We start from the raw sequence: 13,453 nt of genomic DNA, 5'->3' as shown, positions 1-13,453 counted from the left end.
TGACAACACACATACAAACCCACACACACGAAGAGAAAACTAATTAAATCCGTGAGGCTAATTTGATGAACTTTTTGATTTCGAATTTAAAAACTGGGATTTGTGTGCGTGCTCGGATTGATTTTATAGAAGTGTGAAAATTGAATAAATCAAAATGAATTGTGCTGATAAATTTTGCAAAAATCGTTTTGATAAAACGAATGTCGCTGTTCGTTTTTTTCCTTAAAATACAAATCTAAGAGATAGAGATTTTGTAAACTTCCTTCCGATTAATTAACAGAAAATTAAAGACTGTGTAGCGTACGAAATAATAATAATTATTTACTGTTGAGTTTAAAAATTTAAATACATACTTTAGCAGCACATCAATTCTGAACGTTATTTATATATTGCTTCCGAAGAAGGAAAAGTAATGTTGGTTCTATGAGCTATTCCAGTTTTCGAGTCTATTCCGAAAACATAACCACGAGAGATTTGTGTTTATAAGCACCAGAGATATTTTGAACGACGTTTTTGGGTCAGTATACACGTTCTTTGATCCATGTTACTTGGTTATCATAGAGTGCCTATAACCAGAGTGACGACATCTCATCCGTAATGTTGGCAACAATTCAAAACATTCCATTAGCTTTACATTGAATTGACAGGTCGTTTGCTCGTTTGGAACTGGTAGCTGTCATTCCAAACGAACAGCTGTCGCCACTCTGATTACAGTCACTCTAGGTTATCATAACAATAAATTAATAACTACATGTAATAAATTTGACCTCTATCAAACAAAGTGCTTTTTTTAGCTTTGATAACAATACTTGAGGCGCGTTTGAAAGCAACACGGAACCGCAAAACAACCTAATTTTAAGTACATTCCACCCAATTTGGGGGTTCCGTTCAATAACCTAATTTTAGGTAAAGTGGCTCTAGGTAGTTCCGTAAGGCACATGCAAAAAATACTTAAATATGAGTTATATTTACTCTACAGTTGAGTCGTATTTACTTAATTTCAAATTGGTGTGGTTTACTTAATTTTAGTTTATTAAATGAAACTTTCGCTGTTGGGTGGTTTTGCTCTTTGTATTCTGACAACAATTGAAGGAGCGAATGAAAGGAAAAATTCAAAAGAACTTAAATTTAAGTAAAAAGAAGTCAAATAATAGGTAGTTTTTATTTTCCGTGTACTTTTGAATAATTGATCAAGTTGGAAAATCTGTCTGTCTCTTCTGGTTCTGGAGATGTGTATAACGGTATAAGTTACGTAACCGACAAAACGCGTTGTTTTATTCGCGCTCATTTTTCTCAAAGATGGCTGGAGCGGGGTCAACAATTGTAGGCTTGTTTAAAGCTGTTATCGGACCATTGGTCAAGTTCAAAGATCAAATGGCTGTGACTGCTGGTTCCACAAATATAATAATATGACTGACAGAACGCGTCGTTTTTTGTCGCGCTCAATATTATCAGAAAAGTTACCATTGGGTCATTGTCGAGTTCGAAGATCAAATGGCTGTGATTTCAGATTTCGGAGGTATAATGGTATAAGTGACGTAACCAACTGAACGCGGTTTTGTTCTCCTCTCATTTTATGCATGATGGCTGAACCGATTTCAACGAACTTAATTTCGTGTGAAAAATATTATTGGTTCATTAAACAGATTTGAAGTTTTAATGGCTGTCATTTACGGTTCCAGTGGTATGATGGCAAAAGTGACGTAAACGTCAAAACTCGTTACCACTCAACTTTTTTGCATATGGATTAAACGATATCAATTATTCAAGGCTCGTTCGAGACTAAATTTGGGTTCTGGATCGATTTCGACAATCATATGGCTAACATTTCAAGTTTCGGAGATATAATCGTTAAAGTGACGTAATCGACAAAATATTTTTTTTCTCTGTATAATGATTTCAGATAGTGACCTATGATCACGTTCAAATATATTATTGCCTGGTCTGAGACCTGTTTCGAAATATGTGACGAAGCGCTGAAGCATGATTTTGTTAACTACCCGAATCAATATGAGTAAATTGGTGTCAAAAATGAGTCCAATTAGAAAGGCACAAAATATTTCAATGAGACTGTATCGATGAAAGAGAATGACATTATCACACCATTAGTTGGATTAAGAATAGGTTTCTTAATCAATGTTTGCTAGATAGGAACTTGAATTAACATGTTATTTTAATGTTATTTTAATATTGTAGAATTGGAAAAATCGTCCTTTTTTTTCTCTATTTCACATTTGAAGTTCAAGTTAACTGCAATAAAGCTACATATTAATCCATCCATTCAAATTTTTTAAAATTTTCAACTTACTGGGAAGCACAATTCAAAATATACCCAGTAAATTTTGGAACCACTGTTCTAAAGAATGGAATTCTTCAAAAAATCATCCATGCGGTAACGAGAAGTCTTTTATCTTTGATGAGTGGAATTTTGATAAATGCCAAACTGCCTCACTTCAACCTTGCGCTATGTTCACAAACGGTGGGGATGAGTAATGTGCAGTTAATATGCCAACACATTCTAATGTTTTATTCGGCGGTCTACTCTGAAATAAATTTTCACCGAGATAGGTATATGGTAAATAACACTCACATATTTTTAATGTTCGTTCAATATCGCGCAGTTATCCACGGAAAGACCGAAATTAGCATTTTGGCGAAAAAATTAGTTGATTTTCTGATTTTAGTTAGTTATTTTTTGAGACAACTAAAAAAATCTTACTTTTGCTAATTTAGATTTTTTAATTCTGATTCTCTTAATAATAATAAAATATTTGTTGAAATGGCTATTTTTTTTAGTTGAATTCACCAATTAAACGTGCTGTCATTTCTTAGCTAAGGCACGCTTCATATCCATTCAACTAATTTTTTAGTTGAATTAGAGAAATAAAACGTTGTTTTCAACAAACATAAATGGTTGAATTGGTTTCTGCAATTAGCAGCTATATGGCGCTCGTTAACACCGTAATGACTACTAGCCACTAGATGGCACACCACTACCGAAAAAAATTTCAGTCGCGGTTATCTTTTCTATATTTGCATAAACTTCTTCTTGAAAAATTTTACTTCTAAATCGCTGTTTTCTTCATTCGACTTCGCGAAATCGACTCTCTCACTGAAAACTTTGAGCACTCGGAAAACAAAACCGAATACAAGTAGTACACCGGACGGCGTAGCCCGGAATGAGAAGATACAAAAAACATCATTTGACGTATACAATTAGAGTGCAACATTCGAAACTCACTTCACTGTTTCGCGTAAAAACATTATTACCCACAATCGCTTCAACTGCGCACGAATTCTGAATAAATACACTTTCCACTAACAGTTTACGTCATTTTTACATATCGGTTTAGAAATTTATATAGGGATATATCGTAACACATGCGAAAAACATCTAAACAATTTGCGAGCAGTTTCAACAAGACTGTCCCTTTTAGCTTTTTAATGGATTGTTTTGCTTTGACACTACTGTCCTTCAGTAATGACGGTGATAGATAAATAGAATCAAAGTTTCTGATTTTAATAACGAAATTAGTTGTCAATGAGAATTTCGTGTTGGATCGAAATATTGCTGGTTTGTGTCCAGAATATTCGCCAACTAAACACATTCTCTAAAAATAAGAGTTTTTTCCAGCACAGTAAATTCTAAATTTTAACTAATTTTATAGTTATTTTGGAAATTTTGTTGTTAAAATCAACTAATTCAAAAACAGTAATACGAATTAGGCGCAGAGCTAATTTCGGTCGTTCCGTGTCGAACTAGGAAAATACTATATTTGAACAATGTGGCTCCCAGAACATCGATCATTTACTCTGCATTAATCCAATTTATTACTGTCAGCGGAAAGCTGATACCATCCCATTAGCCGAACTATCATCGAAGTCGGGAAGTGTTGAAAAACCAGAAAGGCTTTTCTTCTCTTCACCTTCTTTCTGATCAGCGCAATGAGGTGCCCGGGTTTTAAAACTATGCTTCGCTTTGCCTAAACATAGTTGACGGCGCGCACCCAGTCAAGAAACTACCACTTTACTGATTTATGCCCGCGCCATCAGCCACCACTTATGTTGGCGGGGCAGATCGACCTCTCCAGTGAATATGTAGGCATCGTCCTCCCACGGTGGATGGCACACTCTCCGAAACATAAACAGCACTTTTTCCGCGATTGCATCGAGTTTTGCGGGCGTTGTGGACAGAAGTGTAGCACCAATTTGTGTTGGTAACTTTTCGATGTTGGAGAAAAGAAAAACAAACAAGTGCTACTTTACTTGCGCGCAGCTCGCTCCATCACAGAAGTTGCAGCGGCTAGAGGATCGTCTATTTGAGTAGCGTACTCACAGAAGCATAAATAATACCCCATTGCGGCAGTCAGAGTGGTCCCATCAATGAATGGTAGACCTCGAACCTGCAGCTAAGAGTGCGTTGATTTGCGGTTGCTACACGGTGTTCAAATAGGCTTTACTGGCACCTAGCTCGTAAATTACGGCCAAGTGGTTGTAGCGCAAGTACTTACTGGGATCTCGGAGTTGTGGATTGTCACTGTCATTGTCATCGGATCGATTGGCAGATGAAGGGTGCTCCAGATGCACCGTCAGTCGCCCGTATATCTATACACGGTGGATCGTGGAGGAAACTGGAAACTACAAATTTCATGTGTAAATTGTTATGATCTGCAGGATCGGAGTAACAACTTTTATCAGTATGTGGGTATTATTGCTATTTGTTATTGGAACTGATAGAATAGAAAGACGTCTGGTGAGAACGGTATAACAAATTGGAATGTACTTTATGAATCCTTTATAATCAAGGGTTCAGAATCCTTTTTTCGCTCTCTCAAATCATCAAGTCAAGGCAAAAGGTGGTCATATCGAGCAAAAGTGAATTGATTCTGAATTTTGTATTATTTTTACACATTTTGTACTTTGAATTAAGTAAAAGTAATTTTCCAAACTGAATTTATGGCCTTTTTAATTGGTTACACTTCGAGTGCCGGACCCTGTAGATGCAATACAGCTACGATGATTATTCTGCTAAAGATAAACTCAAGATTGAATGATGTATGATTTTTTTATGTACCATTCAAAAAGGAACCCTCGATACACTCGGTTTACAGTCAGTTGCCGTTCAACGACTAGTTGAACCGAAACACTAAATGTTTAGTCACTATACACACTTAAAACAGATTCTCGAGCTCAGCATAATGAAATGGCAACATTTTACTGATTGTAGCATGTGGATTAATACCAAAGATAAACTCAAGATGGAATAGTCTATGATTTCTCATGTACCATTCAAATAGGACCCCTCGACGATTTCGGTTCACCGTCAGTTGTACTTCAATTATTATTTGAAACAAAACAACAAGCGTCGAATCGCTACATGCGTCGTAACTATGACAATGTTTGTTTATGTAGAATTAACGTTAAGTTGCAATATGACAGAAATTGCAGTTCTCCGCTGCATATCGAGTGGATTTTGCTGCAGGAAAACAAAAATCAACTAAAATTATTGCTAAGAATCGGTTCAGTTTGCAATATTCTTATCTTGCGAAGCATTAGAGTGAATGGATGTTACAACATATTTTGTGCGGTATGTTTACTTCCTTCCAAACTTGTATTGTTGCTATGGAATTTTATCGTCAATTTCAAATGTTTATCGACGCTTATTAACGAAGGGTCAACAAATTTACACTATTACTAAGTTCACTGGTTCACGATCAATGGTCCGATATTTTTCGATTAATCGTATGGGACATTGTAATCTTGAGTTTATCTTTGTTAATACATGCTTTCTTCCGAAATTCGTTAAAGCATTATTCTGATATCACGGTAAAGCGCGTTTTTTGCCGAAGTATGAAACAATATATGAACAATATATGTCAGTAAACAAAAAATATACCGAAATCAGAAAATCCGTTTGCCGAGACTCCAAACAGTGTGTTACCTTTTACAGTCTGTTACATATGAGCGTGGTCACGATTACTCGCGATCGGTAAATTGGAATGATGTGATTTTTTCTAACACAGAGGGCAGTAGTGTCCTTCATGCAATGCGAGAATAAATCAGCTGACTATTGTTTACAATTCGATCTCAGCATTTTTCCAAAATGAGTACCACGTACGCTTCGCGCTTCGAAGCAGTTTTTTTGTGCTCGCACCTGGAGGTCCCAAAACGACCCAAGCTGCCGTCGTCGACATTTTTCACCTCTTCAAAACGATTCACCCACTTACTCACAAACTGTTTCGAATTTTGCATGTATTTCGTTGCTGCAGTTTGGGTCATTTTGGGACTTTTCGAGTGCGATCACAAAAAAAACTACTTCGAAGCGCGAAGCGCACGCAGGACTCATTTTGGAAAAATGCTGAGATCGAATTGTAAATTGTGTCTAGATATTTTTTGTCAAGATTCAGCAATAAAATTTTAGTGTGTATGCGTCATAACTATGACGATGTTTGTTTTCATATTAATAACAAATCAAATTCAGATATGCATGATATCGAACAATCTTGCATTTCATTCCGCGGAACTTTATAATTGAATGCACACACTTGAACCCAATTCTCGAGCTCGGTAAAGTAAAATGCCGAAACAGAACGGCAACACACAATTTCACTGATCAGTAATCAATATTATGTTTTCCGAGATTCGTTTGGTGGATTTACTGATTTTTCGGAAAATTGCACCATTTTACTGACATTTCGCATAATCTAGGGCTAGGCCGAAATTTCGAACTATGTGTTAGTTTTTGCCGAAATTCGGCTAGACAACTGTCATTTTCGTTTTTTATTTTCGTTTGGCACTACGCAGTTAGTTTCTGACGAAATATTTCGGAGAAACTTTCCGGTGTGCATTAGAACAAAAAGTTTCAGTATGATCTATTCAGTAAGTATGACTACTAATTTGAGATTTTCGAGACTCCGCAATTTTATCTTTTGCCGAGATGATTACCGAGTACTCGGCGTAGCAAATCTCGTCAATTATTTTGCCGAAATTCAGAGAAAAAAAAGGCGGGTGGGTAATGTCAGAGACATAACTGGATGTCGTGAATACGAAATCAACTGACATGTTCCTTAACACTTCTGAATATCAATTAGTTGATCAATTGTATGAATTATGCAAGCATTCCCCTTTTCCACGTTTTACGCAAAAACAAAGAAGGCTTCACTTGATCTCGATTACTGTGAATTTCACACAGCGAAAAGTGCACAAATCTAACCAAACTGTTCTAGATTTGCACTAAACTGAGGATATTGTTTTTCGATTTGCGAACAACAAATCCTAACAGTTCTTCAGAAAACTTTTAGAGCCATTAGAACGGCTGATTTGGTACATCACAAAATACAATACGGCACAAAATACATCTGCTCGCATTGGCGATAGAATCCAAACTGATTCAATTTTTGTTAGTAGCTTACTTTTACGTGATTTCGTTTGTAGCTTTTTCACTAATGGGCGGTCCTAACGGCTATAAAAATAGCCGCATACAATATTTTAATGTCGATTATTTCTTTTCGGATTTGCATAATTTATTGAAAGAAACTATCAATATGCTGTAGGGACTCGTTTCTAGCATTCAGAAGGACCAAATTGAGGAACTCACAACGATTTTTAACACTTTTCGGAACATTTTTCTCGAACGATTTGTTGTACAGCAGCAGATATTTTGTTCTCTTCCTCAGAACGCGTTCTTCAATGCTTTTGCTATATACGTTTATGTTGAAAAATGTCGATTCTAATGGTAGTTAGATTATATAAATCCTTCCACAGATCACTGAGATATGAGCTTTCAAAATACGAGAAAGGCAAACGCGTCTTATGAATTATCCTCTTTGATACTCGTTTATACCAAACATTTCAGAAAAGTTGAATTTTGAACTATTTGAGATTATGTCACACAACGGAAATTTTATTATGCATTGGTGCGCAGTGCTACTATTTTGGTGCTCACGAATTTGACATTTCTCTCCCCTACTTCTACGTACGAGATTCGATGGAGACACCAGATCTGGACTTATAATGCATTTCTAAGATATTTGGTATCAGAACTATTTTTTTCTTTAGTTTGGAGGTTTTATTTTACTCGGATTTACACGGTACATCCCCCGCGTAAAAAGAGACCTTAGTGTATAAAAAATGATGGGGGATTATTGCCGGTGTTTCGTTAGGACGAATAACTTTCCCAAAGATGTTGTGCAGCTGTCGAAGTATTTTCAATTTATGTTGGATAGTTGACACGACACTGGCGAGACATTGTAGAAGTGAATGTCAGAGATACTCCAGCTGAAGTGTGGTAAACTTTTTACGTTTTGCCCCAGGTTACAGTGACTATTATGTAACGTAATCCTGCCGAAATAATCTTGTCTTGATTGTCAATTCAAAATAGGAATTTTGGTTCCAACGATCGACAAAATTTTGTGCATACAAGCGATCTTTTTCATTGATTTTCTGAATGAATTCGGAAACATCGAGTATTTGTGTTTCACCTCCAACGTCTGCTTCGATCGTTACATTTCCATCGAGAACTGCAAATGTTTCCATGCTATTCGCAACTATGACACTGTCAGTCACCTTCTGTGCGTCTTTTAAGATCCGTTCTTCTCGGCACCTAAGTGATGACGTTCCGGAATCAATTATCCAGTCATCCGCACAGATGGTACCGGCTCGTGATTGGATATCTGTGACTACCAAACCCATGATCATGGGGTCATACATCTTTAGTAGTCCTATTAGTAAAATTTTGGCTATCTGTCGATTGTTCACTTCAAAGCCAATTTGAGACAGTTCAGGTCTTGCAGACATTACCATGTTCACCAGTTTCACTCCAGGCAATTGCCTGAGTAAACCAAACACCCTGATGTATCCGTTATCTTGGAACGCTGCCTTCAAACTGTCCCAGGCAGTTTCCGCATTCTGGACGAGACTATAATTATTCGGATATAGTAGCCAGTGCCCCTTCCGAGACTTCTTCTGAAGGGCTTTCTTCCCTGATGCCCACGTACCTTCCCGGATGATGGTCATCTTGATCCCAGAAGCCCAGGAACTGAAGTTTTCTAGGCCACGTTGTCGCTCTGCCAAATGTAGATTCACGCTTTAGAATCGTCGCACCGAACTTCCTTGCGCTACTGCTCTATCGGCAGCTTACACGAAAAAAATTATCTTCTTTGTTTTACTTCATACATAATCAAGGGTTACTGAGTTCAACTGAAGCTTTTTAACTGTGAATCCGCTTTTCACTCACTCAAGTACCATATAATAATTAAATGATTTATGCGGCTCATTTTGGACCTAATCGGGTTGTGTGTTTCCAGTTTGTGAATAGATGATATAACTCTAACATTTCTATATTTTCAGGATCACGTTCGGAGCCACGAACTTTCGCTTCAAATTCGAACGTTCGCAAGGAAGCACAGAACTTATCAGCAGAAGCACTACGGAAGGAAGCTGAATTTGTTCTTGCACACGCGGATCGCATCGACAGAGCCCGTTCGCAAAGTGAAGGAGAGATCCGAGGAAAGGACAATCAATTTAATTCTCTCCCATCTCGTAAATCTCGAGCTAAAGCTGCCCTTACACGAAGCTCCAGTGACGCATCGTCTCAGAAACCCCAGAAGAACTTACTCAATCTGTTTAACAACAAAAGCAAGTCAGATAGAGCAGCACCGCCATCGAACGAAAAGTCACGAACTGTGGTCAGTCGTAGCAAAAGTGATGTTGGTCAACCAGGCCAGGTGAGAGTACGTAAAACACCCAGGCGAAACACTCAAGAGCTGAAACATGATCCATTAACACCGATCATCGAAGCATCTCCGGCGGAATATACAAAGAAATTGGATCCATTGACAGTTTATACTCAGCAGATCAACGATTGTGTTCACACGCCAGTGTCGGACAACTTCTCCGCTCACACCGCTTCAAAGCCAGTAATGGAAACGATAGCATTGTTGCGCCAAAACTCCAAACCTCAAGAAAGACTGCACTGCTCTCAGTTACCACCGGAGAAACCGAACCTCACCAAGGGGGTTACAGTGGAGAACATTGTAAAGCGGCTTTCCAGCGAACGTCACACATCACCTCCTCCAGCGCAAATTGTCCGCGACGGATTTTCCTACACTCGTCCTGGTGAACCTGTTGTTTATGCACAGGTTGTTTGTAGTAATGAAGGCAAAGAAAAGCACACTGTTCGCAATCAGTATATGGCCAACGTTAACGAAGAAGACATAACGAAATCTAGTCTCTACGATCAAGACAGAATGACCACAAAGGAGTACCTCACCATGAAACGTCCCAGCCCACCACTTCCCAAGTACACGCTAGACGAAACGGATAATTTTCCTCGAACGAAGTTCAAAGTTTACAATAGCGATGAAGACGAAGGTCTTGGAATCGACTATAGCAAACGTTTCTCAACCACCTATCTGAAAGCAACGACCACTGATTCCATCACGAATTCGGATGAAGATCATATTACCCCGACGGTCAAACATGCACCACCCGAGCGTCCTCTGTACAATCATAGTTTTAGTGCCAACTATCGAGGTCAGGCAGATGGGAAAGAATATTTACCAGAATTTCACGAACTCAGTCAACGACGCGAAATTCTAGAATCCAGAATACGAAACCGAATTGGGTCTAGGGAGCTGTTGAATAAGCGTTCACCCGATCGAATATTTGGAGTTGAATCGGGTGGTTCTCGATATGAAAGTCATCAAAGGAGTGCGTTTAGGAGAAGCGCTGATCGGATGGGCAGTGAGTCCCCGATTCGACGAAGAACTGTTTCACCGTATCCTGTGAAAGAAGAACCCATTGAACGAAAGAATGCGAAGAATGGTTATGTTGAGTCATTTGTTACCAAGACAGTAATAAATCGGGACGGAAAACCGTACACAGAGGAATTTGTGGAACGCTTCAAGTACCCTACCAAAAATCTGGAGGACGTTCGAACGACAAGAACTACGTACGATCGAGAGGGGTCTGTAGAACGGAAGGAAGTGCAAAACTTTACTCGCAATTTGAATGATATCGGATACTCAAGGCAGTTTTTAGATAAAGGTGATTCTGGAATCGAGAACGACTTCAGAAAGGATTCATTCGTCAACGAGTTTCCGACGGGGTTAGATGAATAATGCTCGTGAGTCATGAAGAGTTACAATAATTTTATTTTTAATTGCAGCAAAAAATATTCGTTGTCTCAGAATATTTTGGCTTGTGAGAGTTTCATTCGGAATGAACGAGTTCATACCAACAACTGTCTACAGAAACCGAGAAGGATGTACACTTATAGGGAACGAAGCATTGACGATGGCAGCCGTTTTGATCCACGATTGGATGAATACTCAGTAGATCGCACCAAGGTACTGAAATCGTCACTAAAGCAAGAGAAAAAACCAGGAGGTTTAGCAAAGGTATGCCTTAACCAATAGGTCTTGTTTCCACAACTACTAGATATAATTATTCAAGGTGAAAGAATTTATGAGTTCTACGAAAAAGAAATTATTAGGCGATACGGATAAGAAAGGCTCCAGACAAAGCAGTATTCGCAGTGAGGATCGGGCGCGATATGAGGAACAACATCTTTCAAAGGTGAGTAGTTTAGTAGTTCGAAATTGGTTTAACTAATAATTAATTCCGTCAGGTGTCCGACATTGCCAATCGTCGTCGACTGTCAACGCCCAAGTCCAGTCCATCGACGACGAAGCGGTCGCTATCTTTCAAGGGAGTAAAGGGTAGCGAAGCAACGAAATCCTCCCGATCCGATTGGTTCAAGTCGTTTGATCGTTTGTCCCGTAAAAAGTCGGATGCCAAGTCCCATGTCGGTAGCGATTCGAAATCATCCAGTGGTATCAAGCAGCAGAAAAGTCTGCGATTTTTCGGGGATACCGATTCGGAATACGTTGATCATGTGCCACAGAAAGTTAGTCGGTAAGTACATAGCCAAATCAGTTCGAAGAAATGTCTACATTTGGTTAATTGATTCTTCAACAGCTCGAAGTCTTCGTTGTCGAAAGTTGACAAACGATATCAAAGTGCTTACGATTTGGAAGCGACACCAAAGATTCGAGAGAACCGGAATCGATCAACGTCTATGTTGAACTTGGACCATGGCGATCGTCAAAAGGATTCCAAGGTTACAAACTTTACACGTAGATTTTGAGCATCCTGGTTCAAGTATAGTATTTATTTACAGCGAAATGATCTCTACGATATTTCCGAGGATACGACGAGCTATCGAATGAGATCACCGTCTCCTGCCTATCCGCCTAAGCGGGTCCATAGTATAAATCGGGATTACACTCCAGAACGGTCGACTAGTCGAAAAAGTTACAGTCGATCACGGGAGAACAGTGTTGATCACTCAGAATCAGAGCATTACCAGCGCTCGAGCCGCAGTAGGAACGAACAACGTAGTAACAAACCACCTACAGGGCCCCAAAAACCAGCGCGATCATTCGAACGAAGAGGAAGCTTGACCAGGTAATTGTAAAAATTCCAATTCTCGATTAAGTCTATATTTTTTGTTATCACTATAGGGAATTCGATCGGGTTCATGACAGCTCCGGTACCGAGGGTGAATCTAGTCAACAAAGTCAGCGCAGCGTTGTATTTCTTCACGCCACAACAGGTCCATGCAATGATAATCCACAATTGTACGAATAATACAAACTTTCCTCTTTCCTCTTAGTTGGTGACATACCCCATCCACATATAGCAAACGCTCACCGGATGGCGTATTCACGGGAGTCACTGAACAGCCCAAAAAAACTTCAACCAATGACGCGAACCATCTCCCGTTCGATATCGGTGTTGGCACCATGGAAACCGAAACACATCCGCGAAGGATACGAAATTAACTATCATAACGATCAACAGCAACCGGTGACGAAACCGATCTCAACCCTACCGCGACCGCTAAAGAACCGATCGACTAGTCAATCAACGCTGAATCGGAATAAACCGAAAAGCCGTCGCAATAACGCAAGTGTGAAGGACGATCTGGATTCGGACAAGAGCTCTTCATTCGACAACTCCCGGTATCCGAGAACTGTCGGAGCTGGTCATCAGACACACTCGTTACCACGAAGGCCAAGGGATGGATCAAGCTTGGCGGCGAATCAATCCGGTAGCTCGAGAACTAACACGCTTCAGAAACAGCGGAGAATCTAACCTCACCACACATGAATTGATATGATGTAGAGAAGTGTGGAATAACACTGATAATAATAACAGTAACCTCTTGTAGTCTTGCTTTGATTTATCAATTTTCTATTTATTTGTGCTTGCCACACGAAAATAATTGTGGATTTCTTGGAGTTTTAGCTTTTTAGTATTGGAGTAAGATTGTAAACTTGTCATTACATTTTAACGATTGTTTGTTTTTGGAAAAGATTTCAATTGAGAAGAAGTAAATTCACTAAAACGTAATCACAATCCAGGAAAAAATCATAAACATTCCATCAAA

General features: G+C 39.0%; 1 protein-coding gene across 1 annotated transcript in view; it reads left to right on the top strand.

Moving 5' to 3' along the window:
- Positions 1 to 13,453, top strand: part of LOC131434641 (uncharacterized) — a 91,468-nt gene extending 78,015 nt beyond the window's left edge. Inside the window, exons 4-11 of the mRNA XM_058601576.1 lie at positions 9,349 to 11,107; positions 11,168 to 11,399; positions 11,455 to 11,577; positions 11,630 to 11,916; positions 11,980 to 12,121; positions 12,182 to 12,468; positions 12,525 to 12,616; positions 12,677 to 13,453. Coding sequence (XP_058457559.1) covers positions 9,349 to 11,107; positions 11,168 to 11,399; positions 11,455 to 11,577; positions 11,630 to 11,916; positions 11,980 to 12,121; positions 12,182 to 12,468; positions 12,525 to 12,616; positions 12,677 to 13,158 — 3,404 coding nt within the window. The 3' untranslated portion in view covers positions 13,159 to 13,453. The remainder of the gene's footprint in view (positions 1 to 9,348; positions 11,108 to 11,167; positions 11,400 to 11,454; positions 11,578 to 11,629; positions 11,917 to 11,979; positions 12,122 to 12,181; positions 12,469 to 12,524; positions 12,617 to 12,676) is intronic.

This window comes from Malaya genurostris, chromosome 3 (genome assembly GCF_030247185.1).
Source record: "Malaya genurostris strain Urasoe2022 chromosome 3, Malgen_1.1, whole genome shotgun sequence".
In the NCBI taxonomy this organism is placed as follows: domain Eukaryota; kingdom Metazoa; phylum Arthropoda; class Insecta; order Diptera; family Culicidae; genus Malaya; species Malaya genurostris.
The sequence above is the reverse complement of the archived record's forward strand: the minus strand, read 5'-3'. Positions and strand labels throughout refer to the sequence as shown.